General features: G+C 41.3%; 2 protein-coding genes across 2 annotated transcripts; one reads left to right on the top strand and one right to left on the bottom strand.

The window, feature by feature from the left end:
- The first annotated feature begins 90 nt into the window (after nt 1-90).
- Nucleotides 91-20426, top strand: med24 (mediator complex subunit 24). Its single transcript, XM_079492146.1, has 26 exons — nt 91-235; nt 804-934; nt 1843-1925; nt 2212-2250; nt 2359-2432; nt 3183-3406; nt 3550-3661; nt 4383-4533; nt 5152-5265; nt 5415-5468; nt 5753-5835; nt 6827-6913; nt 7192-7291; nt 7510-7652; nt 7887-7924; nt 8051-8133; nt 8798-8976; nt 9438-9537; nt 11734-11921; nt 12614-12884; nt 13407-13588; nt 14521-14614; nt 16861-16960; nt 18807-18887; nt 19422-19570; nt 20166-20426. The coding sequence occupies exons 2-26, from the start codon at nt 805-807 to the stop codon at nt 20280-20282; spliced, it is 2976 nt and encodes a 991-aa protein (XP_079348272.1). The 5' UTR covers nt 91-235; nt 804; the 3' UTR covers nt 20283-20426.
- A 1636-nt stretch (nt 20427-22062) lies between these two features.
- LOC306915338 (uncharacterized protein) lies at nt 22063-24549 on the bottom strand. Its single transcript, XM_079492645.1, has 4 exons — nt 24324-24549; nt 22949-23056; nt 22691-22831; nt 22063-22558 (listed from the first exon to the last, which is right to left on the bottom strand). The coding sequence occupies exons 1-4, from the start codon at nt 24465-24467 to the stop codon at nt 22391-22393; spliced, it is 561 nt and encodes a 186-aa protein (XP_079348771.1). The 5' UTR covers nt 24468-24549; the 3' UTR covers nt 22063-22390.
- Nucleotides 24550-27844: the final 3295 nt, after the last annotated feature.

Here is a 27844-nt window from a genome sequence, read left to right as displayed (position 1 = left end):
TTGACGACAGCGACACCCTGCGGTGGAACACAATTATAATCGTGCCTTTCAGTTTGCGTTCTGTTCTATCTTTGTCGAATCAGCTTGACGAGTACTCAGACTTTGGGAGGTTGACCAATCAGCGCTGGCGACAGTAACATGTCGCAAAGAAAGATGGCGTTCGTTGTATTGTAATCGTGATTCCGAAATTGTGTAAACATTGATTTGTTCCGTTTGGACGTACTACAATTTCCAGGTTAGTAACAAAAGTGATGACCGATTGCATCGCTTTTACTAACGTCTTAATCCAGACTCACTCATAATTTCCTGCATGCTCTGTTAACAATGAAATCGATCATTTCCCATCAGCTAGCTAACATTAGCCTGCTATTCATTCATTATAATACAGTAACTGTAATTCATTACTAGGCTACTTGGGAATACTACAAACCATCAATTACTACAAAGTACAGATGTTCAAATAACATCTTCTGGTAAAAGAGAAGAAAGTGTTTATTATAATAACGTTATTATAATAACGTCAAAAGACAAATAACCTAAAAGTCGCGGTGACATTAAAAGCTGCAGCATATATTTCGAACAAACACAATACACAAACCTTTGTCATGTATGCATGCGTTTGCGTTAGTTGCGTGCAAGGTAGGAGAGCGAGAGAGAGAGAGGAGCCTTTGTATTGAGTTTGTGCTTGAAATGTACTGTAATTCTGCAAACTGTTAATAACATTTTCAATCAATCAATCAAAGAGAGAGAGTGTGTGTGTGTGTGTGAGTAATTTTACCTTTTATCTGCATGCTTTCTGTTAGGATGAAAGTGGTCAATTTGAAGCAAGCCATTCTTCAGGCATGGAAGGAACGCTGGAGTGACTATCAGTGGGCCATAAACATCAAGAGAAACTTTCCTAAGGGAGCAACATGGGACTATCTCAATCTTGCAGGTCAGAACTGAGGTGCCTTTTTCTAAGTGATGAATTGAAAACACAGGACCACAGTGGAAACAAGCCCTTTTGGCTTTTTGTGTTCCTTTTAGCATCATTGTATGTTATACCACTGTACAATTTGCAATTTAAACTGTTATTAAAGTATTCAATCATCAATTAATCAAGTGTTGGTGATAATGAATGGGCAGCATTGGCTGCCATTGTTAGTAGCCGCAATTTGCAACACTATATTTTTTTATATAATTGGATTAATTTTATCTAGAGATGCAATACCCTCCATTGACAGCCCATTGATCCAAATCTAATTTCCGATCAGCTTGTATTAAACAATGTTAAACTCACCAACATTGCAGCTGTAGGGTTTGAATTAACCTCTTTCAATCTGCAAAGCGTTTGTTTCATAAAAATCCACCGTAGACATGTTATGTGCTACTTTCTGTCAAGAAATTCTGTGCCATGATATTTTGTGTGCACTCGTTTTATTAACAGGTTGTGCTGCTGCTTCCTACAGTATGTGCACATTCGATACAGGTTGTATGCACTATGCAGGTTCAGTGACTTCGACGAGCGCTTCCAAACTACAACACAAAAAAAGAATCACCTGCACTGAATTTCGTGACAGAACGTAGTAGCACGTAACATGTCTACGGTGGATTTTTTATGAAACAAACGCTTTGCAGATTGAAAGAGGATAATTCAAGCTTGCCCTACAGCTGCGATGTTGGTGAGTTTAACGTCGTTTAATACAAGCAGACCGGAAATTCGATTTGGATCAATGGGCTGTCAATGGAGGGTATTGCAACTCTATATTCATACCATTATAAAAAAATATATAGTGTTGCAAATTGCACCTAGTTAGTTAGTTACCATGTAAATCCCTCTGGTTGTCTGTCTGTCCATTTCAGAAGCTCTTATGGAGCAGGCATTGATTGGTCCCTCTCCAAACCCACTTATTCTCTCTTATCTCAAATATGCCATAAGTTCCCAGGTGAGTGGGGAAATGTCTATACTTATACTGTACTATATATATACTTGTATAGGATGTTGCATATATTATTTTTGCAAGATAGCTTTATCCTGCATGCCCAAAACATTTGTACTAATAAATGTACAAAGAGAAAGATGGAAGAGTAGGACACTTCCAATCCACTCGCTGCATATGTGCTATTGTATTAGCATCTACCATACCAAGAAATTGCGTTCATGAGCTTAATTCAGGATGTCGGCTTTAAGTAAAGTGTTTATTAAATGTATGTTTAAATTCCTCTTTCTAGATGGTGTCTTATTCCAGTGTGCTCACTGCCATCAGTAAGGTAAGGATATGCCTAGAATTTTGTATCTGTCTATCTATTCCGCCTCATAACCGTAACGCAAGTGAATCGTTTTTCTTCAGTAATTGCATCCATTATTTTCTCGTCTAGTTTGATGACTTTTCTCGGGAGCTGTGTGTCAAATCACTGTTGGAGATAATGGACATGTTCTGCCATCGTCTCAGGTACATCACAGTTTAGTACTTTGTGTCTTGACTTTGAACATACAGTAGCAGACGATTTCTTGCGCCATTAGTTTCATATTTTTATCTCCTGCACCTAATGGTATCTCCATTTCCCAAATCAGTCACCGTGTTCATCGTAAAAGTTAAATTTCTCCTCCCAAGTTTTTATGCAGAGCATTGACATAATCAGCTGGGTGGCGAAATCCTACAGAAACTGAAAAGACGACATGCTCAATACTAAACATAACTCAACCTGTTTAGTTTGCAGTGATATTGATGCTGTATTAAACAGCATCAATTGAATTAATCTTTAATTTAACGTTACATTCTCACACAGAACTAAAAATAGTTTTCATCATTACTTGTCACTTCTGAGATTAAGAGATGGCCAGTGTGAACATCCTGTTGATGTTTTCATCAAGGACAGTCACACATTACATTACTACTCTATCTTCCCGAGAACATAGTCTGCACATTGCAATGTACTCTAGCTCCTAATTCATCTACCTTACATTATGTTTTTGGCATACAGTCCTTCTAAAGCAAAACGTTTTAAATAAGTAATATTCTGAAGAAGGCATGTAAGCTGAACCGTAATAAAGCTTTAGTTTAGGTAGGAGATAGAATGCAGTGGGCAAGTCTTTCTCTTTTCGGATTATCTTTTTTACATTCTGCACCTGACCACCGTTTTTGTGATGCATTTACCTTACCCCTTCCTGCTAACTTGAGTCTCTATTTTTCACCCTGCAGCTGCTACGGGAAGGCAGAGGAGTGCATCGGGCTTTGCCGGGCTCTGTTGGGGGTTGTGATTTGGCTGCTGCAGGGCTGTGCTTGGTACTGTGACAGACTGAGGGAGCTGGGTCCATCAGCCAGTACAGAGGCCATTCTGAGGGCCAGCCAGGAGAGGCTGTACACACTGATGAGCAGCCACAAGAACACAGCCCTGGTCCACATCGCTCGACTGGAAGATCAAGGTATTATTATTGAAGTGAAAATGCATGCGTACTGGTAATCTCTGTGTGTGTATGTGACTGTGCACTGTAAATGCATGCGTACTGGTAATCTCTGTGTGTATGTGACAAGAGAGAATTAAGGTTCCACTGGTTTTCCTCAACAGGTTCCTGGAGCAATGTGGAGCAAGCAATGCTCAAAGTGACAGAAGGCCTCAACAGTGTGACCAATCAGACGCTACAAACCAAGCTGGAAGAGAGCGTAACATTAGTGAAGGGGTGAGGCGGACAGGAATGTACCTCACATTCATCAACTTACTTTCAATGTTCTATGAGTGATTGAACAGTACATAGTAGTTGCACGCATCCAAAAGCCGTTTTAAAGCAATTGCTGGACCAAAAGACAGTAACCGTGTATCTAAAGATTAAAATGATTAGTCTGATGACAAACAAACTCACACAAGATATTACAAACGGCTAGCCTCCTGAAGAAGCCACGCTATAAAGAGAGATAAAAATGTTTTTTTTATCGTGTTGGATAATTATGAGAAGTAAATAGACAGATCCCTAAACTCCACCCCTCACCCGCCCTGCCTCCCTATGTTAGACATTCTCAATAGCTTGACTTGATTGACTTGAATGAAAAATTACAAATTTTCCACCTAAAATTATGGATATTTGAAGTCAGAGCTCCAAAATCACTTCCTAATCCTGTCAACAAAGTCTGCAGTATGCGCCGGATTTCTTTTGCATACATTCCAATTTCAATAAACAAAATACCAAAGAAAGATCAATGTATGGCGTCTGATATCAATACAGTCAATGGAGAAGCTCTTAGAATGTCTAACATAGGGAGGCGGATGTTCCAAGAAGAACAGCTGGCATTGCATGTATTTCAAGAAGCCTTGATGATGATTTCGGTTTTTGTTCTTTTCTGAAATATGTCTTCTTGTACACTGTGTACGCCACAAAGCATTCAAGTGTTGTCTCTTTGCTCCAGTATTCCCTACATGCTGTCAGGTCACAGTGAGCCTCTACTGCACGCCTCCTTCCCTTCAGTCCATGCTTTTGTTATGCTGGAAGGAACCATGAACCTGACAGGAGAGACTCAGCCGCTGGTGGAGCAGTTGATGATGATCAAGAGAATGCAGGTGAAAGTTTTCACTGAAGAGGACATTGGTGTTAGACCCCCCAACACATTTTGATGAATCAGTTCGTCCTTTACCATTAGCATAACGATTGTGTTACTTAAATTGCATTCAACGTTTGCAGTGGGGAGATGGCACACGTATTGCCGCACTGGCTTTCACAATATTAATCATTCAATGCCAGCAATGGTGGAACATCATTTCATTATAGACCCTCAGCTGTAGCTGAAAATTCAATAAAATAATTCACTTCCTCCATATCATCAAGATTAATTGATTCTAATTGAAGAGTAAATCTGTGTTATTGTAACTCCATTTGATTCCTTTGATTTAACAGTGTAGCCATAATGTTGGCACCCTAGGGGGCAGTATTTTGTTAAATAAGTCAGTGTGCTGTTGCATTTGAAACAGACTTATAGCATGTCATGTAGACAGCACAATAATTGCATTGTGTCATTATATAGATATGTTCTAGTTACGTTCTTAGCTTACGCATGTTTCTTGATAAATGCATTTTACATATGTGATGTATTCCCATACTTTTGTTCTTGCCTAATGTAAATCGCTCTGGATTAAGAGCGTCTGCTAAATGCCTAAATTGTAAATTGTATCTCCTTGCAGCATATTCCTGCTCCTCTCTTTGTGTTGGAGATCTGGAAGGCCTGCTTTACTGGCCTCATCGAGTCCCCAGAGGGCACTGAGGAACTCAAATGGACTGCCTTCACGTTCCTCAAGGTCAGCGTCTTATTACATTGATACCAGTCTCCATTGCTGATGGTGACCTACTGTCTTCCATCAAACTGGTGTTGTCAGATTTACTCCCAATAGAACAGTTAGAAATTTACCCATTTCCTCTTTAATATAGTTCTTTCTTGCCTCAATAGATCCCACAGGTTCTGCTCAGACTAAAGAAGTACCCTCAGGGAGACAAGGGACAGGTATACAACTTGACTCAGTGACGTCATCGTCTTCTGATATTGTACAAAAGATATGGTACTGCATGCTGAGAATGGATTAATTAAAGTTCAAAAACTGCTCAGAAATATTGGAACCCATATTTATGTGTAAAGTATTTTAAAAAAAGAAACTGCTAACAAACTTTGATGCAAATGATAATGTAGTAAAACTAATGTAATGCATTACAAAAACCACAACTTATGTATTAAGTTACTTTGTGATGACTATCCTCGCTGGACATCATCTAACAAGTGTCCATCCACAGGACTTCATGGATGATATGAACATTGGCTTTGAATACTTGTTAAAGCTCACACCACTGCTGGACAAAGCTGACCAGAGATGCAAGTAAGTGCCCTAAAAAAAGGTTCATTCTGCCATCTTTTATTAAAATAGCATCCATCATAATTATGAACTTCATTTTGACACAGCCTTCACTGAGATTGCCCTCTGAGAGAGATTTTCAGTTCATTAGATACGCTATATGACCGAATGTCAGTGGACACCTTTTCTAATTAATGTTTCTAATTAGTGCCCTGTTCCAGTGAGTGGATATCTTAATCTTACGGCAACAATGTCATTCTAGACGAAAGTGTGTGCTTCTAATTGTGTGGCAACAGTTGGGCGCTGCACTGTGGCTACTCACTGCTATTAAGTAGTTAGGCTCGACACATTTCCACAAGGGCTTAATGAAATATTCAGAATGACTATCCCACCATGCTCCCCATGTGGAAGTGGTTTGTTGAGATGCTTGAGAAGCCCAGACCTTAAACCTGTCAAATATCTTTGTAATATATTGGAACGGCAATTGTTCCAATATATTTCATGTTCTTTAGGCTAAATGGAAAGAAATCACTGGCATTTACATGGATGGAATCCATTCCCCCTTCTGGGTTCTATTCCGCGTTGGCTTTTCACTACAATAGTATACTGTCGTTTTCGTATATGTACACAGTACACATGCAAGTGTATTTATTAAGGCCGGTCCATATTACTTCAAATCAATATCATGAATCTTTCAAACTTTTGCCTCAGTTATGATTAATAAAAGATGATTTAAGAATAATTCAAGCTCATTATACAATTGATTAGAATTATTTCTAATCGTTACCCTCACTCTAGATGTGAGGGCCGTGTAGTGGCCCGAACCTGTAGTGTGTATATAAAATAAATCTTGATTATCCGGTTATAAGTCGGTTATTGATTCTAAATATCTTTTCTCGATTAATTGCGCCGCCCTAGTATGTACAGTTACAATACTATGACTATAAATTGCATGGTCAACCTCCCCCTGTCTGCTATCATATTGATCATATTTCCCCTCCCTCTCATTTCACAGCTGTGACTGTCTCAGCATGCTCCTGCAGGAGTGTAATAAGCTGGGTCTGCTGTCTGATAGCAACACTGCCAACCTCACCTCTAAGCGGTATGTGTTCCATCCTGTGTGATGAAAAACTAAAGCGAAATGCGGTACATTTCAGTAAGCAAATTTAGTCTAAGCATGTCTTATTACCTGAACTAATTCCCTTCATTCTGTCTCATCCTCTCCCATTGCTTTGTTTACTGAACTCCCTTGTTCAACATGGATCAAGACCTCTTTCTTGTCCTGTCACGTTTGGTTTCTCTCCTACCTTGTTCTATCTCTCTCTCCTTCTCTCTATCTGTCCCTCTCCTGTTATACATTTTCTTCGGGACTGAGGACAGTGAGTACGCCCCAAGGCTGAAGACAGCAGAAAATGCCAACATCCAGCCGAACCCGGGTCTCATTCTGAGAGCTGAGCCCACAGTCACAAACATACTCAAGGTAGAGAGCCTGGAGGTGGAGGCCGTTGATTATACAGCATTCATATACCTGTAAAATCTCAGAATGTACTTTGGTGGTGTCATGGACTTTGCAACCACAAATCTTAACCCTTGAAAAAGTTGGAAGACAAAGTCGTGGCAGAATAAATGCCAGCTTCATAGCCGGATACATGCATCAACGCATTGATCTCTTTCCCTTTCCTTTCTGTGGCATGTTAGACCGTAGACGCTGACCACTCCAAGTCTCCCGAGGGCCTGCTGGGGGTTCTGGGACACATGTTGTCTGGGAAGAGCCTTGACTTGCTCCTGGCAGCAGCCGCCGCCACTGGGAAGCTAAAATCATTCGCCCGGAAGTTTATCAAGTGAGTTAATGTGGTTGTTGAACTACATATGCGGAGTGAATGAAGAACTAAGCGCCCTCCAGTCTTCTCGCTTGTCATAATTGTGCTGCTGCCTTACACGAGACCCAGAATTTGCCAAGTTTGCCACACAGCTGCAAGCCATCACAACATATTTTTGGTGGTCGTCGGAAATTCCTTGTGATGTAAGTTTTGTTGAGTCATATGCTCTTTTAATAGTCTCTCTTGCCCTTGCAGGCTCAATGAGTTTCCCAAGCACATCAGCGGAGAAGGATGTGAGTGACACAATATTAAGAGTGATGTGTTCTAATGTGGGAAATGTGTGTTTGGTCATCATGTCAGCATAGGAGTTTTTCCATTGAGATGCTTGTGTGAAGGTGTTTCCTTTTCCCTTCCTGCAGCCAAGTCGGCCTCCGTTCGAGCCCTGCTCTTTGACATCTCTTTCCTCATGCTGTGCCATGTGGTGCAGACCTATGGATCAGAGGTTAGCCACTTAAACCGTATATACTTAATTCCATTTCATTATTTATTTGACCCTATCCAGTGCCTACTTCACATTTGTTGAATGTTGACTATTGGTCTCTGAGCCCTTCCAGTGGGGAAGTTGTTCTGTGTGGGGCATGGACCATGGAGCATTATATTGGCAGGTTTGCCTGCCAATAGTTTGTTACAAACTAATGCCCTGTGCACTTCATGTTATGCAAGTACTACATTTTTAAAGCTTAAACAACCTGTACTTTCACTCTATTTCCAGTAGATGTCCAGAGATCCACGTTTTCACTGAGCACTCAAAGGAACTAGCTACAACTAATGACTAGGCTTTTTCTGTAGCTGGCATAAATATGCATTTTCTGTTTGAGAATAGGCTTGAGTTAGATTTTACTATTGTTACACAGAACTTTACATGTGATTGGTTTACCTATAGATACAGTAAGTTGAATAAACTAAAGTAAATCAGCAAAAGAGAATTTTGCATCAATTTGACGATGCAACAAAAATCTGATATCAACTGCAGCAGACAGTCCGAATTAAAAATGTTTTTTTCTGACAGAACAAAATCAGCTGTCGGCAGCTTCAGTACAAAAAAAAGTACAAACCTTTATACCAACGTCCACTCTGACATGCTTGAGTGGCATTTCATTTTGCAGGTGATCCTGTCAGAACCCAGCCCCTCAGGGGAGACGCCCTTCTTTGAAACATGGCTGCAGACCTGCATGCCAGAGGAGGGCAAGACGCTGAACCCAGACCACCCCTGCTTCAGACCCGAGTCTGGTAAAGTGGAAAGTCTGGTGACCCTGCTCCACAACTCTACTGAAATGAAACTAGTGTGAGTTCTACATACTTTCCTCTGGAAGATAAAAATAAATAAAGTTGACCCTAAAACTAAGTTCAATTAAAATTAGTTAAAATTAGCGTACTTATCGATTTGCCACATATTGGGGTTGACTACTGCTTGTTTACTAAGATTTAGCCTCAATTATTTTGACAGAGGTATATGTTTTTTAGCACTTTCATATATTTTCAATGCCACCTGTTCTAGATTGAATTACATTCAACATTCATCATGCCAGTGTTCAACAGTTATTTATTTTAAAGACTCAAATAATCACACGCTTCAGTGGGCACAACATTTATTATTCTAAGCATGTCATAATAATAGGCAAACATGGGTGAACATTCAGCAAATATTGCAGCTCTACAAGCTTACAATGCATTCTAGGACGGCTATTTCAGGTATTTGATGGTTGAAATGTCTTTATGGTATTTGCATGCATTTCTGGCACACAGTCAGATGAAGTGGCACGAAATTTGCCTCAGCACCCCAGCTGCCATCTTGGAAGTTCTGAATGCCTGGGAGAGCGGTGTGTTGTCGATGGAGGCTGTGCAGGTATGTTCTAATCTGCATCTCTATCTATGGTTTGGTTCAGTGAGGCAGTAGTACCCAGTATCTAGGGTTTGGGGGAGAAGGTTGCACATGAAACCTCTGACAATTGGTCTTTACACATGTCCTCAAAGGCCCTAACCACCCATGGTGTCTACATTATACAGGTGACAAATGAAAGGACAAACCTGATCTAAATGACTGGCTATGAAATGTGGTTCATTACTCAGGCATGGATGGCTGGAGCTTCAATCACAAAGACTGCTCAACTGGCTAGTGTTGTAATTATGAACAGTGATTGACATGATTCTACCTTTTGATCAATCTGAAAGGCATCAGTAAATTGGATCAGAAGTTGTGGTTTATCCCATTAAAACCGGGATGGCATAGAATCTACAAGATTCTACAATTTCACAGCATTGCTATTTGAAAGATCTTGAAAGCGTTTGAAAGGAAAACAATAACACAAATCGTATCTTCTGGAAGTCCAAGAAGCAGTTCACTCAGTGGAGTGGGTGGGGTATGTGGTGTGGACCCAGGCTAGATTTACAGAAAAAGGCATTTGTGAAATCAGCCTCAGGTCACACATTCAGCAATCTGGGAACCCATCAGCAAAATAGAAAGGATTCTTTGAATTTGCCTTTGGGGACCTGATGTCGGCCCATTCACTCTCTTTCAGCCCACCTCTTCCGGTAGTGCGTCTTTGTGTTCATTCCTACTACAACAGATTCCGACAGGTGTGCAGAATCTGTCTTGAGAGATTACACATTCAGTGACCGTGATGCTCATGCATTAGTGTAATATGCAAGGAAAAATTTAAGAGCAGCTCTTCCTCAGGTGACTAAGAATGTCAATGCAAGATGTAATCGCACTGTTGGCAAGAACATTCCAGGGGATCTGGGGATGGATCCAAATGGCTGAGCTGTTTATGGGGAGAGATGTTGGCTGCAATATTGTGATGATATATACTGTATTTGGTGTGTATTTTCTGATTTGTATTGTTTTTGTTCTTATGTCTTTATTGTATTAAGTTGTTATGTTGCCATGTTTGTGGTCTACTTTGTTTTTAAATTATTTTAAAAATATTGAAATGGGAAGAACATTCCATCGACAGCTACATAGATATAACTGTTCTGGTAGCTCGTTTTCGCCCAGAACCTTACTAAGACACTTTATGTTCATTTTTCCTTTTAAGTTGACACAACCTTCTGTCATATATTCATGAACCACTTTCTCTTGGTTTCCTTTTCCTGTGTTTCATCACTCAAAAATGTGCATTGTCACCAGTGGAAATGATGAGTTCTGACATGTTTGACAACTTGCCCAGATGCTGACGTCCTTAGCGATTTCTTATCGCTGCCCAATTCTGCTGAAGCCCACGCAAGCGACAAGTAGCTTGACGAAAAGAGAGTAATCTTAGTCAGAATTCACAATACTGGAGTTGAATTTCCACTTGAGTCTCCTGCTATTTCCTTCCTCTTCTTTCATGTCCCTTAAAGGGCCACTTCACCTCTTTTGCAACCAGATCTTATTTTAATGTTTTTTGGAAGACAAGAAACCCTTTCCTGGGGTTTTTATATGAGTAATATGTCTTTTTAGATTTTTCAGTGTCACGGACACTGGTCTCACTTCCTTCCTGGACTACATGTTGTCTCAGTAAGACATCCGTCCCCTTATCCACAAGGTGGGGTTGGTTTATAGTAAGATATACTGTAGTGACAGTAACATAATAAAGTTCACAGTAACACCAGTTAGTGTGTCATAGTAAGTGCACCAAAGCATTATTGGCATTGTAGTAATCCAGCAATCCAGTCAAACCCTTTACATAGAGTGACTGGAGTTTCTTCCAGCAGTGAAATGTCCCTTTAATTTGTCTCCGGAAAAGTTTAATGAAAGGAAAAGTCTTCGACAAACTACAAAGGGACTACAAACTACCAGGACAACAGCTTGGGGGAATTATGCCAAAAATGGCGGTGTGGAAAGAAGGGGTTATTACTGTTCCACACATATGAGAGAATACGTCAAATATTTGCTTCCAGTAGATAGTGAGGGAAGGGCACGTCCCTTGGGCATCCAGGGTCTGGGATGTTAAAGAGTCTGGCCAGCTGAACCTGACTCATCCTTAATAACCTATTCCCTTCTCTATAACATATTGAATCCCTCCTCTCCCCCTCTTTCTCTCCTTTTCCTACCTGAGTGTAGAAGATCACAGACAATATCAAGGGGAAGGTGTGCAGCATGGCCATCTGTGCCGTTGCCTGGCTGGTGGCACACGTCAGAATGCTGGGGCGGGATGAGCGGGAGAAACCACAGACCATGATCCGGCAGCTCATGACGCCGCTGTACGGAGTGTACGCGGAGAACACCACACTGCAGTTCTACAACGAACGGTAAAACAAACACGCGTTTCCCTGCACACACAAATGTTCACAAATAATGGGACTACCTGTTTTGCTGAGCCTGGGAGTCGATGGTCGCTGATGGGGTGCTTGTTTTACAGGTTAGGGTTAAGGGTAGGTTTAGGCATAGTTTTTTTTATTATTAAAATTTATATTATTACCCAGCCCTACTAGTAGTAGCCGGCGCTGTAAAACAAGCACCGGCTACTACTAGTAGGACTCCCACGCTCTGCAAAATAGTGTCCCCACAAATAATACCGAACTGCCCAAAATGTCTTCTTCTGGATTTCTTCATGCATTGGACATTGTTTATTCGATGATGGAGGACTTTCTGTTCTTCTACACATTACACATCTTCTACACATTACAAATTGTAATGTCTTAGATATATTTTTGGGGCTTTTTGTCTTTATTGATAGATCACAGTAGCTTGACAGCAAACGGGGAGAGAGATGGGGGGGGGGGGGGGGGACGACGACACGCAGAAAAGGTCGTCATGATCGGGACTCTGACAATGGCTGGATTACCAGCCTAGGTGCCCGGACCGCTAGGCCGGCCCGGGCCACAAATTGTAATGTCTTTTGCAATGTACACAGCTTTTCAAAGTTTGTGAAACCTCAGTTCCATGGTCAATTATTATTTTTTTTTATAGTAGATGTGTGAATGTCCCCCTCTCTTACCAGGGTGGTGATCATGAGCTCCATCCTGGAGCACATGTGCGCTGACGTCTTCCAGCAGACGGGTGTGCCCCTGCGCACCCCCCCGATGGAGGCTCAGCAGGAGCCCATCCCCTACCGCAATCTGCTGCCAGCCAAGGAGCCCATCCACGACGCCCTCAGCAAGCAGTTCCAGGTGGTGCTGCGGAAGGGCTGGGTGGACAGCCGGGCCCTGCACTTGTTCGAGAGCCTGCTGCACATGGGAGGCGTCTTCTGGTTCACCAACAACATGGTCAAGGTAGGTTGGGTCACCAAGTGAGCCCATATGTTTGTTGAGGCACGGGATTACATTATGTAATTAAATAAATCAATAACTATTCCATGAATACCATTTTCATTTGGATTTATTCATTTTGTGCAATGATAAAAAACACCGGATGCAGGGTGATTTTAAGATGGTGAGACGGATGCATGTTGTAACATATTCAACCAGCCAAACTTCTCACATTCTCCGCATTCTCCTGGCTCCCGGTTGCTGCCTGCACAGAGTACAAATACTCTGATGCTGGCCTTCAAAGCAACCAAAGGTATGGCACCCCCATATCTTCAAAGTCTGATTGGACCCTACAACCTGCCTCGCATGCTCAGATCAGCCAAAAAGCCGGGACAACGCTCCACACATCTCAGACTGGCTCCAAAACTATGGAATGAACTTCCTATTGCAATCAGAACTGCAGACTCACGTAGCAGGTCCTCAAAGGCTAAACTTATGTAATTTAGAGTGTCTGCTAAATGCTTAAATTGTGAATTGTTCATTCAGGAACTGCTGAAGGAGACTCGACAGGAATGGGCAAACCGCGTGGTGGAGCTGTTCTATAGCATCTTCTGCCTGGACACCCAGCAGATCACCCTGACCCTGCTGGGAACCATACTGCCCAACCTGCTCACCGACTCAGCCCACTGGCCCAGCCTGGCAGACCCACCCGGCAAGGCACTGGCCAAGTAAGTGAGAGAGAGAGAGAGAGAGAGAGAGAGAGTGAGTGCGCGCGATTGAGTGCACACTGCACATCGCGAGCCTTGAACACAACAACTGTATCATACAGTGTAGGTAGTGCAACCTACATCAGTATTGAACACAGCAAAGGAAGCCATCCGTCTCCTTACTAACAGAGCCTATAAGCCCATAGCATGCACATAAATAAAATTAAACGGTCGTCTGTCTTTCTGGTCTTTTTTATCAGCTACAGTTTCACAACCCAGAGCCAAGAATGCAGACAACACCCCACTAAATAACAGTCATCTGTCTTTCTGGAGATGTTCTCCTCTGCCTTTGTCGGCTAAGGTTTCTTCATTTAAGCCAAGCAATTAAAATGTGAAACTTAACTGAGCTTTATGAGAAGAATACAATGTTTCCCCCTTTACAAACTTTTACAGTAGGTTAATATTCTAGATTGTGTGGTGGTCAGCAGCCTTATATAATTATAAGGCTGTTTTTGTTTTCTTTGTATAAAATCATTCAAGTGACGGACCGTGTGATCAGATCTGTATTCTGTATATATGAGCGACGTGTGTGTGTGTGTGTGTGTGTGTGTGTGTGTGTGTGTGTGTGTGTGTGTGTGTGTGTGTGTGTGTGTGTGTGTGTGTGTGTGTGTGTGTGTGTGTGTGTGTGTGTGTGTGTGTGTGTGCGTGTGCGTGCATTAATGGTGCTATTCAGTCCTAAAATCCAGTGTTGAGGAGGAGTGTGCTTAACCCCTTCAGCTCCCTGGGCAGACACGACAGTTTTTGGTTTAGACTACAACCTATCTCGAAACCTAACCTCCCACGGGGCAGCACACCTAAACCTAACCTTAACCCATGTCTAACCAATGACTAGTCTAAACTAAGTATGCAACCCGTTGAGTGAGTTTTTGTTGTTTGTCGTTGTGACTCTACAGGTTGTCAGTGTGGTGTGCCCTGAGTTCTTACTCCTCTCACCACAAAGGTCAGGCCTCGGCTCGCCAACGCAAGAGGCAGCTAGAAGACATTGAGGTAAATGGGCAATACACAACGATAATGATAAAAAACAGGAAACATGTACCCTTTCCCCACCAAACGGTGGGGAAAGGGTACATGGGGAAACCCATGGGGAAACCCCACAAAGAATAGGAAATGGAGTACCGAAGTCCTGACATCCCCTCGGTCACTGACGTTTTTTTCTATGGAAAATAACATTGGGTATTGGGTCATCTTAGAATTGTGGTCTATCTATAACTATTGTCAGGGAGGTGGCTCTTTATCATCAACGATATTGATGCAGTCTGTTTCTGTCGAAAATGTCATTAATTTGGTGGCGGTAACATTAGGTAAACAAATTGTCGGTTGATGCTACATGCCCATATGAGTCAAACCGCCGGCCGGGCTCATTTGTCTTTTGGAACACAGTTCATATATGATGCGATATGAAACACGTCTGTGGGAATTCAGATTGGGGCGGGGGGGACCGTGACTCAGGTAGCATGCGTATATTACGTCAGACTTTTTTTTTGTCTGTCACTCACTCACTCACTCACTCACTCTCTCTCTCTCTCTCTCACACACACACACACACACACACACACACTTTAGTTCTTTATTTGAATCCACAAATTACAATTCATTTCACAAGGAAACAAATCGACAGTTCATGTTCACTCAAGGATACACATGGCACCTCCTCCACACAGACAAACTGCCTATAACAGCCGAAACGGAACAGTATTTGGCAAGTTGTGCCTCTCTATCTGCCTTCCTCATTTTTTCTCATGGAAGCTAACATTATGTTCTGTAATGACATCATCTAGCAGAAGCATATCAGTGAGAACAGCCAAGGCCTAAGGCAGCTCCCTTGTGCAACACTAAACTATGTAATGTAAGATTTATGACACATTCTCCAAGAATAATGAAAAATATCCTGTATGTTCGGAACTAGTTTAGAACACATTTTGAAAGTTATTACTCATTTTAATCTTAAAGATTTTACTCATTCTTTTATTGATTGCACACCGACAGGCAGTCAGGGAGCTTAAGGCTGAGAGGCCAGCCCGGCTCTCAGGGTGATTTATGAGTATTTTGTGGTCAATTGTATTGAATGCTGCACTTAAATGAAGAAGCACCAGAATACCTTATTAGCATCAGTGCTGTGTCTCAGACCACTATCTTAGAGAGAGCAGTTTCTGTGCTCTGATTATCTGTGTTATATATTACATATGACTGGTTTCAGTGTATGTATGTAAATGTATGTGTATATAATTTAACCACTTGAACAACGCCATCTCTATTCCGGGAGGAACATTTGTTCAAAAATTGCCGTTCTACAAGCTGTAGATTGTCTTTTTCTTTTTTTTTTATATATATTTTTTGTGGCTTTCGCCTCTTATTTATGTTTTGTAGAGGGATAGAATCACAGTAGGCTGACAGGAAATGGGGAAAGAGATGGGGGTGTGACATGCAGTAAAGGCCATCGGGATCGGGAGTCAAGCCCGCACACTGCCAGACTGGATTACCAGCCAAGGTGCCTAGACCGCTGAGCCACGGCCCAGGCCCGCTGTAGATTGTCTTTTCTTTTATTTACATTTTTTGGTACACAGAAAACAGTACAATTGAAACCCCATTTAGTGAAAGTGGTCAACACGAAGCCCACCAGAACCGTAGAAAGCATAGATAAGCTTTAGTCTGGCCGCCCGCCAAGACCGTAGGCTACGTTTGATGTCTATGTTCTTTAATCCATGTTTTGTGATACGATCAAGTCGATAGCGGTCTCCTGTTAGCATCCCAGTGTAAAGTGTGACACTGGCCGGCACCATTTTAAGATGCGTGCGCAACTGCGCATCCACTTGCACTATATGTGCTGCTTTTTCCTGGCTGTATCTCCAAATCGGTGCAATGAATGTCGTTTCTGGTCAAAACAAGGTTTTTCAACTGCCCACGCGCAGTCAGGTTTTTTCTGCACCCAGCGAGAGAACAACAACCGGTCAAGACACCACACACACCATTACGTCATCGTAACATCCGGTTACAGCATAACATAAGGGTTGAAAGAGGGAAATCCTTGGCAATGCACGATAAATAAATACATTAATCCTGGCGGGGAATGTTAAACAGCAAAATCCTATGTATAAATCCAAACTGTAAAAAAGTGTAATCCTCTGAGTGTGGACTCATAAGGATCCGTTAAGAGTTTTTAAGAGTTAAATCAACACTGTAATTTGTATATTCAAAAGACAATGGTGGTCTAACATGCCTCTGGTGGCCCACAGGACTACAGCAGCTTGTTCCCTTTGGATGACACCCAGCCTTCTAAACTCATGCGCCTGCTCAGCTCCAACGAGGACGAGCCTGTTGCCCTGTCCAGTCCAGGTCAGTCTGTAGCCCTTTGTCATATTAATTGTGAGTCAGCCTGTGGGCAGAGGTTTGCCGTTGTCAGGCAAGAACAAAAGCAGGCAGCTATGCTTGCTCGTTTTTCCTCTGAATTTCCCCCAGTGAGGGGTGGGACGGTGCGGGCGGGCGCAGTCAGCGCACACAGAAGTCAAGGCAGATGACTGTGTAGTTGAAGCACAACAGACGTGCGCTTATGAGAAACGGCAAAAATAAAAACTTTGGCAAAAACAGATGCGCAACACGAGGATAAAGGAAACATTCAATGTCCAGTTTGCTAATTCACAACTATTAGTACTACTACATTGGTGTTGCGGTGTTGGAACTTTGAATTTCTCTAACTATTATAAACTTAGTACAGCCTAAGTCCAAATATAATTTATGAAAAGGCTACTACAGTGAATTTGGTTCACGGTAGTTGTTGAAGGCTATGTAGGCATTATCTGACGCGATCTGACACGTCGCTTGCCTCCCCCCCCCCCCCAGGAAGAATGGGCAAGCGGCAGCTACATGTTTAAACCAAGTGTTACAAATATAATTATCAGTAAACTCTGTTGAAAATGGCACACTAGACTACACAAAGTTGAATCTAATTGACCAAAGTATTATGAAATACACTACAGTAATTTTTCCCCAATCTATCTGGTATTCATTTTCATGCACACGTACAACTCTATTAGATCTTTTTAACGTTTTTTCCCTGAGAAGAAAGTGCGTGACCCAGCTGCTCTTAAGGGGTTATAATCTCTGTTCAAATACCAGGAGAGTTCTAGAGAGTGTGTTTTCCAAATATCCAGCAAGTCAGCTCTTGTAAGCTCACCAAAGTAGGTCAGCAAGCCTACATCATTTCTGCCTTGAAATCTTATCTTTCTTAACATTCATTTCAACATTGCAGCATATTTTAATGTGTCCACTGCTCAGTCCAAGCAGTCTGCTTGTAAAAACTCCACCCTGAAATTGAAATTGATTGGTTTATTAGACAGAAATGTAAAAACAGAAACAGACTACTTGTCTAGTTTCCATTTAGGCCCTATGCAATCAATTGATAGAGCATTGTGATATTGAAAGTGAAAGATTATTCGTCATTTATATGACGTGATGCTCCTGCTTCCTCTTATTTATTCCTTATTGTACTACCTGCATCCTACATTTTATCAGCAAGTCGATTAATTCCAAGTATGTGTGAAACTGAAACCTTTGTTTTCCTGAATGACTTATTTGGAAATGAATTCCATTGTTGAATAATAGTGAAGGCAGTGACGTGTAGAAACTGCTCTTCCACCTTAGGTGTTTTTCATTATTGGACATAACCCCACACTGAATCAAATTGAGGTATGTCGGTTACTGACCAGCATCAACTACATAAGTGATGAGTCTTTGGAGACAAACCAAGCTGGAGACAACTGTTGCATCTCTTTCCTCCTCTGCCCTCAGTTTCCGGTTTGCCATTTCTGTGCTGTTAGATAAGGTGTTTGTGTGTGTGTAGGGGGGGGACAGCTATTAGTATTTCTAGGTTGGTCCTTCAATGAACAGTGCCTCGAATTGTAAATTTTGACTTGGACATTACCTAACTTTGATAAGTTTGACCAATCTTTGGTCAAGGTTGCATCAAGATTGGTCAAAAGTCAACCATATAGGAAAGGAATAAGGCTACTTTCACTTCTTCTTCTTCTTTTCTTACTTAAATGACGGTGCAGACGTTTCCATTTCTTCTTCCTTTTTTCTTTTTTTTAACTTAAATGACAAAGCAAAGTTTGTTGTCAACTGTAGAGTGGATTTCCATGAGTCACTTATGTTTTGTCTTATGTCATGTTGTCTTTTCCTGCAGGGGACCGGTCGATGAGCAGTTCCCTGTCTGCCTCCCAGCTTCACTCAGTCAACATGAGGGACCCTCTCAACCGTGTCCTGGGTGAGAGCTCCATCTTTTAAGTTATGGTTCTCCAATTAAGTGCCACAGACCAAATGTATGCAGGATTTCCTTCCCCTTAAACATTGCATTGTGCCCATGTCTCTACTAAGGCATGCTAAATGAATAGCTCTATACACTCAGCCCTCTGTGGTACATGATTGGCCAGCCCAGCGCTGTTCAAAGTGGTCAAGACTTTATTCGCCCTGAATGGGACGTTGTGTGGTTGCTGCCAGGCAAACTGCCAGGCAAACTCTATTTAAGACAAATCAACAGACATGAAATTAATAATTCAATATATCTTCAAATGTTGGCTCATTTGTTGGCTCATTTGCACTTAGCAGTTGATGCATTATGAAGTTTGCAAGGACCATCTGCCAAGCCATGACAAAGCCTGTGTGAAATATTAAGGACGTTTTAGTGTCCTCCTCATCTCACCTTCAGAATAATTCTGTTTCTTAATTATTGTTTTATATTATATATTTTATATCTGTGTGGAAATTGACTAATTCAAGCAATGTTTTCCTTTGTGTTCAGCCAACCTTTTCCTACTTATCTCTTCCATCCTGGGCTCCAAGATGGCTGGACCTCACACCCAGTTTGTACAGAGTTTTATGGAGGAGTGTGTTGAATGTCTGGAGCAAGGCAGCCGTGGAAATATCCTGCAGTTCATGCCCTTTACCATGGTGAGATTGTTTGATTAATTCTGTGTGTTTGTGTGCTGTGTCCAGACTGTCCACTGGGCCACCAATGGCCTAGTGGTTAAGGTGCATACCACATTACCACATATACTAATGCATACCACTAATGCAGCCTGATAGATAGTTACAAGATTCCCGCCTTTGCTGCATGTCTCTCTGTGTCACTCCATCAAAATAAAGGCAGAAAAGCTCAAAAACGCATCTTTTAAAAAACAACACAAGGCATGTATGTGTGCGTTCAAATTATCGGATATAGAAGGGTGGTCCCTAAATCGGATCAAACTGGTTCATTAGCGCAAGACCCATGAGTTTGTTTGAGAGATGAAAACACGCCTTTGGCTAAAAACGACCATAGCCGTCATCACATTTGGAAAAGTGGCTATGGCTGTTTTAGCCCAAGGAGTGTTTATCGTGCAAAACAAATGCTTGCAATGGATTCAGAATCATGAAAACCCCCTAGTTTGACCCTTCACATGTTACTTGAAGCAGAATGAAAGCAGAATCCTACATCCAGAATACATCCTTGTATTGTGCTGCTGCTTGCACAAGTCTAATACAAGTTGTTGTCTTTGTGAACCAGGTCTCGGAGCTTGTGAAGCTGCCTGCCCTGGCCAGACCCAAGGTGGTCCTAGCCATCACCGACCTAACCCTGCCTCTAGGAAGGAGAGTAGCTGCCAAAGCCATTTCCACCCTATAGACACGCAGAGTTACACAGTCCAGTCCAGCGTCTCATGATTATGGCACAACATGAGTTTTGTGTTTCACTACCCAAGTGGAGTTTTTTGCATATTAAAAGAAAAATGTACATACTGACTTTTATAATAAACTCAAGAGAAGCTTGCGTTTTGTGTCACCCTGACATTTTTTCATACTGAAGTGTTTTATTTAATTGAAACCCATTTAGGATTGAGGCCGATTCTAAATATGCCTTCTAAATCCTCACCTAAGTTTTCTGAGAAACTTTAAATATATGTTGCTATATAGTATACTGTACATAGCAACAAGAACCCCAAAAGGGGTTCCTGTTGGGGCGCCCGCTGGCCTAGTGGTCCAGGCGCATGCCACATATAGGCTCTGGCCTGACAGCGTGTTGCATGTTCGAGTCCCTTGCTGCATGTCTCTCCCCTTCTCTCCCTCTTTCCTGTCAATCTCCACTTGAAACTATCGATAAAAAGGAAAATCTAATTAAAAAAATCACACCCGTGTGAACTGAGTGGTGTAAGGTCTTATATAGCCTGTCTGACATAATTAAATCATGTCTGACGTAATGAAATCACACCCGGGTGAACAGGGTGAACATAGCAACCATGCTCGTTTTTTCTGCACTAACAAAGCCAGTTGTAATGAAATCACACCCGGGTGAACAGGGTGAACATAGCAACCATGCTCATTTTTTCTGCACTAACAAAGCCAGTTGTAGGAGTGGTTTACACCACTCAAAAAGCGGTCTTGAAAGGTAGAAAGTGATTCCCGTCCTAAATGGGTTCATGACAAAATCTACACTTGTGGTACATTCCTATTCAATTGTATACTTGTCATGACATGAGCCATGTCACCTGCCTCTCAATAATCACATGATACATTATGGTTCTATACTATTTTGGGTCACTGATGTCATCACTGGCAGGTCAAATATAACCTTCAAAATCCTGTTTTCTTTTGGCAAAATGACCTATTAACACTGAAAATAAGATCAGTGACTATAATGGCACACTATCATCTGACTGATCACATGTTTGTGACACACTACCACCTAATCCCTAGCTGGGAATCCTTCATCTGTGCAGTAAGTCCTCATGTGAATTGGAGTTGCAACACTTCAGGAAATCACTGTCTGGTGATGTGATCAAATAAGCGCCTGATTATGATGCAATGTATTCTCGGGCCTTTTTGAGTGGTGTAAACCACTCCTACAACTGGCTTTGTTAGTCTGTCTGTCTGTCTGTGCAGAAAAAATGAGCATGGTTGCTACGGTCACCCAGTTCACCCGGGTGTGATTTTTTGTTCTACATTTAGACAAGTAAGTTTGATGGGGAAACTGAGTGCAGAGACAGGAAGACTGATCCTCAACCACAATATAAAAATAAACCGGGGACATTGTAATTATGTGATCGATAGTCTTGTACCTACACACCACATCAAATGTGTTTCTGAAGCTGTTACATTTTATTTGGTACATACAGTGTACTCGATCATTTCTTTGCATGAATTTATAATTTAATAACGTATCTGAATTGTAATTAAAATATTGATTGGCCTTTACCATCATTTTGTATTAAAAAATGTAACCACTTTTTGTGATAAAAATATATTTATTCAAAAGTTAAAGTTAAACATTTCACACAATTATAAAAAACAATGTAGTTCTTTCACTTTCAATTACTCTTGATTGATTCAATCATTACAATTTCTATTTCTATACAGTAAATAAATAAATACAATAAAAATGTGACATTTATGTTCATTATTAGTTTTTTTTCCATGAATCAGTCATGATTACTCGATGACTAAACAATTATACACTACTGTGATGGATTAAACCTGTTACACAGGGTTAAATTGGCAATCAATCGTAATGCGAGCCTGCTATTAATGCTACTTCCGGACATCACTTTGCCTGTAAGTCCAGCTTTAGTATCTTTCTAATAAATAAAGCATCTTGAAAATAAATACATTAGCTAAAATAATAAATAGGATTTCATAAATACATTTTCTTTCAATAAATAAATGCCATGCTAAAATATGGCGAAATGTGACACATTTTGGACATCAGCCAAAAGCACTTGTGGGCATTAGAACCTTTCACTAACATTCCATGTCCTCGTCAGCGGTGAGATTGCGCAGGATGCGCACCATATCACACCCAAAGGACCGAAGCTGCACCAGGGCGAGGTGTGTGGCCACCTGAACCTCGTATCCTCCAGGGTCCGGGAGACTTAGCTTCAGAGTGGGCTGAACATGGGGCTTCACCATCTGCCAGACAGTCACACACAAAATAGCATATCACCAAAGTGCTCCCTCGAAACCAAGTTTGGCTTGGTTTCATATAATTCAGCAGTTTTTCTTTTAATAAAATAACTATGAAAAACAATAAATATCTGTTACCATGTGGATCTGAGTGAGAAGGTCTCTGATGTCAGCCAATAGGTCATCCATTCGCTCATTCCTGTTCAGCCGAGGAAAGACTTCATTCAGTAATGCTTGGTGCAGCTGAAGACCCTCTGACATCCTTTTCAGACTCGTCTCCTAAAAAGAGCCATTTGCATTCATTATTTTGTTATACATTTTCATGGGAGCCAGAATAAGACAAAATTAAACTGAAAACATGTTTTCTTACTTTGGAGTAAATAAAAAATGTCTTACCAAAGTAAAGTCCTGTGTTAGGGCTTTGAGTACAGGAGCGGGTGGGATTCCAATAGTTACTGCCATAACCTCCAAATTCCCATTTTCAGTTGAGTTGAGGTTAAAAGTCTGTATTAGATGGAATTGGAATTAAATATGTAAATGATAGGTCATATAGTTACAGTAATCTGTAGCCTACAACACGAACAGTAAAGTATCCATGTATGATGGGTCTTCAATGTTTTTCAGGTCAAGGACCCTCTAGGCTATCTGAGAGAGATGAAGCAGGGACCCCACTAGTCCACTACATATTGTATAAAATCGTGTTTCAGATTAACCCTTTTCATATAGATTTCATAGACTTGTTTGACAGCATCATCAGAGTATTGGATTCATGTTAACCACTTAAAGGGAAACATTGTTTCATTGAAAACAACTGTCCTTTCTGACTGATATTGTCCTACCAAGGACGGGTGTTTTCAATGAATGTAACATGGTTAAAATGAAGTATGAAGTTAGGGGTTTGTATAGGAAGGGGCGTGCCTGATAATACTGAATATCAAATATTTAAATACTGAATCAATCAACTTAAAATTGTTAGGGGTGCTCACAAAAGCCTAGTAGACAATGTAATTATACTCGTTTTTTAAAGTGAAATATCCATTTAAACCATCAATACCTTTTATTTTTGATAATAAGCTATTATGTGTAGGCAGGCTACCACTGCAGAGATAACAGTGATCACAATCTGTGTGAATGAGGGTGTGATAATATTATATTATTGTAGTCTAGGCTAATACAGAAGTGTATATTTGTACGTCTCTAAATGTTATGATGAATTGAAAATGGTGGACCCTCTTGTAAACAAGTGTAATAGGCCTACTTTATGGTCTCGTGTCGTCCACTCACAGTTGACAGTTTTTGTATTGAGTTGTTACTTTAAATGTAGGCTACTGTAATTCTGCAAACTGTTAATAAATACTTCAATCAATCAAAAAAAGCTATCAATATGTAGTTCCAAAACATATATTAATTACTAATTGCTTTGCTGAGAAATGGGCTACAATATAGCCTAGGGCTAGGCTACAACATGAAGGCTTGTTATACAGTTACATAATAAGCATCGCACGCAGTTATCTGCGCGGAGATTTTAGATCACGGCCACGGGAGCTTCTCTCGTAGTCTCGGTACCCAGGCTTTTATTTTCGTTCGCATGCTACTTATCTCTTGATGCTGAGAATGGACAGGTCAGTCTAAAATCTCTAAATTACTCTAAAAAGATAAATAAAACATATAGGCTAGGCCTACATCTGAGACTGAGATAGATAGCCAGGCCTATACAACCAGGTTAACTTAAACAATACAAGAAGAGGAGGAAAAATGCATTGTTGCTTACATCCGGATGAGTTATGCAGGACTTGTACGTCTCGGGAATCTCTTCCAAGATCTTGAGTATTAACTGCAGTGCTTGCTCCGCAGCACGTGTTGTATGCTCGTCTTTCAGCTCCAGTACAGGTGCACTCTTGGCGAAGGTGGCCATGTTGCACGTAATAACAATAACTGCAAGAGAGACAAGAAATCTGTGTCAGTCACAGACTCAGTACCGACCATGCGTGCAGCGAGACACCAGTCTAGTCGCCACAGCGGTATGAATCGAAGACAGCGCTCATTGGCTGGCAGAAGATAAAAGTCTCCCTCGAAGGAACAATGCGAGCAGTCTCATCAGCAGTCACAACGCCTCTAGTGCTGACTGTGCTGCTGACCTCAGTAACCTAGGCTTGCCCCCCCTAGGCTAAAATAGATTCATGGGCGTCCTCCTAGTAGACGGTACCTAGTTGAGAATAGTTACAGTAACATGAAACGTCCCGGTTAAACATAGCAAAATTAACAGTTTTAGCAACAGTAAATAGTTTGTCTCTACTCTAGGCCTACTCATAAATTAGACTCACAATCTAAACTTAATACAAGTCAAGAGCATCATTAGCCAGAGATAAATAGCTTGAATATATAGGTCTACTGATGTTCTCTAAGTTAAAATAACTTAAATAAATTCACCTACCAAACGTTGATATGAACTGATCAGAGTAGGCTAGAATAAATGCATGTGGTCCTACCTCCCCCTTCAGGCTCTCCTCCAGTGTGTTACTAGCTAGTGGGCCACTGAAGGGAGTTGTAGGCTTGCACAGGCAACAGTTTACTATTACTCCACTTACCAATCAGGATGTTCATTGTAGTAAGCCACTCCTCAAGGAAAGTATTTGAAAAATGTACCTCAACTCAAGTGAACTGTCTATGAATTAAGGCTTAAATTTATAGGCATATATATAGTCTACCTCTCCACGTCCATGAAGATATTTTGGGATTTCCGATCATTGTCAAACAGTCATACTTCTATAGAAGTGTCAATGTGAGAGTGATTGCAAGAATACTAACCTCCTGTCCTTTACCCTCTCACGTTCTTGCCAGAGTTACTCATCTTATTTTGGCACTGAGTAGCCTATAGCCTATGGCCAGTTGTGCATTTGCTTATGGCCCGATAGGTAGGCCTACGCAAAGTTCAGACTGAATGACAATTCAAAATATCAAAGAATATACAAAATCCTTGGGACTTGAATTTAACAAGATTCACAAGAGAAAAATGTTATTTTTAAAATGTAACTTGTTTTATCTCTCATTTTGTCAATTAATTGGCAATGTAACTCTTAGGCGGTACCAAATTTCTGTTTCTGTTTCATTTAATACCAAAAGTGAAATTCCTGTATTGAATGCTGTGAATACAAGAACGCTCGTCCCAAAACACGCTCGCCCCAGGTCAAATCCGGCGACCTCAGAGCGGTCGCCACTCGCCACTCGCCACCAGGTATTCCTAAATGTAACGTCAGTAAAACTATGCCTAAGCTTAACTTTATTCCTTGACCTCAGTAAAACAATACAAGAACCGCTGAGGCGAGTGTATTTTGAGCGAATCTTCCAGTTCCTTGTGAATTATGCAACATATCATTTTTTTATTTGAATCGCTAATGAAGAACCAATTACACAGAAATTATGAGCAGGGGCTTTATGCAAATTCTGGGGGATAGGCAATAAGGGAAGCAGGATGTATGTACTGTATGTCATATTTACGGTAAGGAAGGAAAGACACGCAATATGCATACGTCTTTCCCCAGAAAAAAGGGGGAGGTGACTCATGATAACAATTTCTGCTGACATATGCATGACATTTGACACCTCAACAATTCCTTGCATCATTACTGTAGGCCGGTGGGTCTATATAGATCCCCAAATCTCTATATCTATTCTGTACCATATAATACAGTATATGTTTTTATTAATTAATATTATTATTATTTAAGAAATCACACCCGTGTGAACTGAGTGGTGCAACTCTGTGTGGGGGTCCCCAGAACTTCCAGACCCACAGGAACACGCCCAGGGTGCCGGCCCGGTACTGGCGAGCCGCCCCGCGTCCGAAACGGTTGAGAAATGACAGAGTTAAGGTCCCTGACTCCCTGCACACAGAGCGCGTTTTTCAGATTTTTAGCGCTTCTCCATCGGTTTTCAGAAAAACGCGTCCAGTGTGCAACCACCTTTACTGTGTGGGGGAAATGGGGAATTAGCATCTATCTATCTATCTATCTATCTATCTATCTATCTATCTATCTATCTATCTATCTACAGTTGGAGGCCATCGATATTGTCCTTTTCTTTTTGCTGAGGTTTGCGTGATCTGCGCAAAAGGACAGTTAACCCATTTTGGGCGGGAACCCCTTTTGGTGTTTTAAACATTATGTTATAATTTAGCTATTGAAAAATAGCAGATCTACAAGCTCATAGCGCGCCACCGAGTGGCGCGCTACGAGCTTTGTAGGTCTGCTATTTTTGAAAAATCGTGAAAATATTTATTTCAGAAAACTGGAGGATTTAGAAGGATTTTTAAAAATTTTGAGGTCAGGCCTAAATGGGTCAAATGATAAGGGACAATATCGGTGGCACCCAACTGTATATCTATCTAGCACAACAGCGCCACTTTTGCCCCTATTGGTACCCTAAACATAGGGACATACGTCATACGGACATGGGATGGATGGATGGATGGATGGATGGACATAGGGACATTGCTGTTCCTTGGAGTGGCTGCACCACATACAGCAGGGGTGGGCAACTGGCGGCCCGGGGGCCACATGCGGCCCCCACCTTCACTTAATGTGGCCCTCAGGTTAATGTCAGAATGCTGATATAATATTGGTTTCAGCTGTTTACAATTCCACAACATGCAAACATGACCCGCTTTAATTACTTCAGTCTAAATTAGTAGCTCAATGCTCAACACAAGTATAATTAAAGGCATTTGAAATTACATACAAATTTTAATTTTCAGGATTCCAATTCAAAAAGAGCAAAAAATAATTCAAGATTTCAATTTGAATATAGCAAAAATAGACGATCTACAAGCTCAAAACGCGTCGCGCTGCGACACGCTTTGAGCTTGTAGATCAGCTATTTTTGCTACGACAGTAATATATGTCCCTAGGGAGTGAGTGTGGAAATATAGTGGCCCTCTCCATCGTCAAAGTTGCCCACCCCTGACATACAGGGAAAGCAACAGAGGGTGACGGCTCGCTGCCAGGCTGCATTAGTATGAGCCTCGTCCATTAGGCCATCGGCGCCCCAGCTGTCTATGTACCTTTTATGCCCAAATATATACGTCAATATGACGACTGACCTTATAGACTGGTTCCCATGGGCATCGGTCTACTAGTTAGTATGTATAAAATGCCCTAAAATGATTCTTGTTAGATATGAAGTGTTAAATTAAGACCAACCCTCATTTTAAACTGGAACTGAAAGGAGTTGATATTTGTGCAGATGATCCAGTTCAGTGATTGTGCACTGATGAATTTCAGCTATCTATATACA

This window comes from Electrona antarctica (assembly GCF_951216825.1).
Source record: "Electrona antarctica genome assembly, chromosome: 22".
In the NCBI taxonomy this organism is placed as follows: Eukaryota; Metazoa; Chordata; class Actinopteri; order Myctophiformes; family Myctophidae; genus Electrona; species Electrona antarctica.
This window is presented reverse-complemented; position numbering and strand designations above follow the sequence as displayed.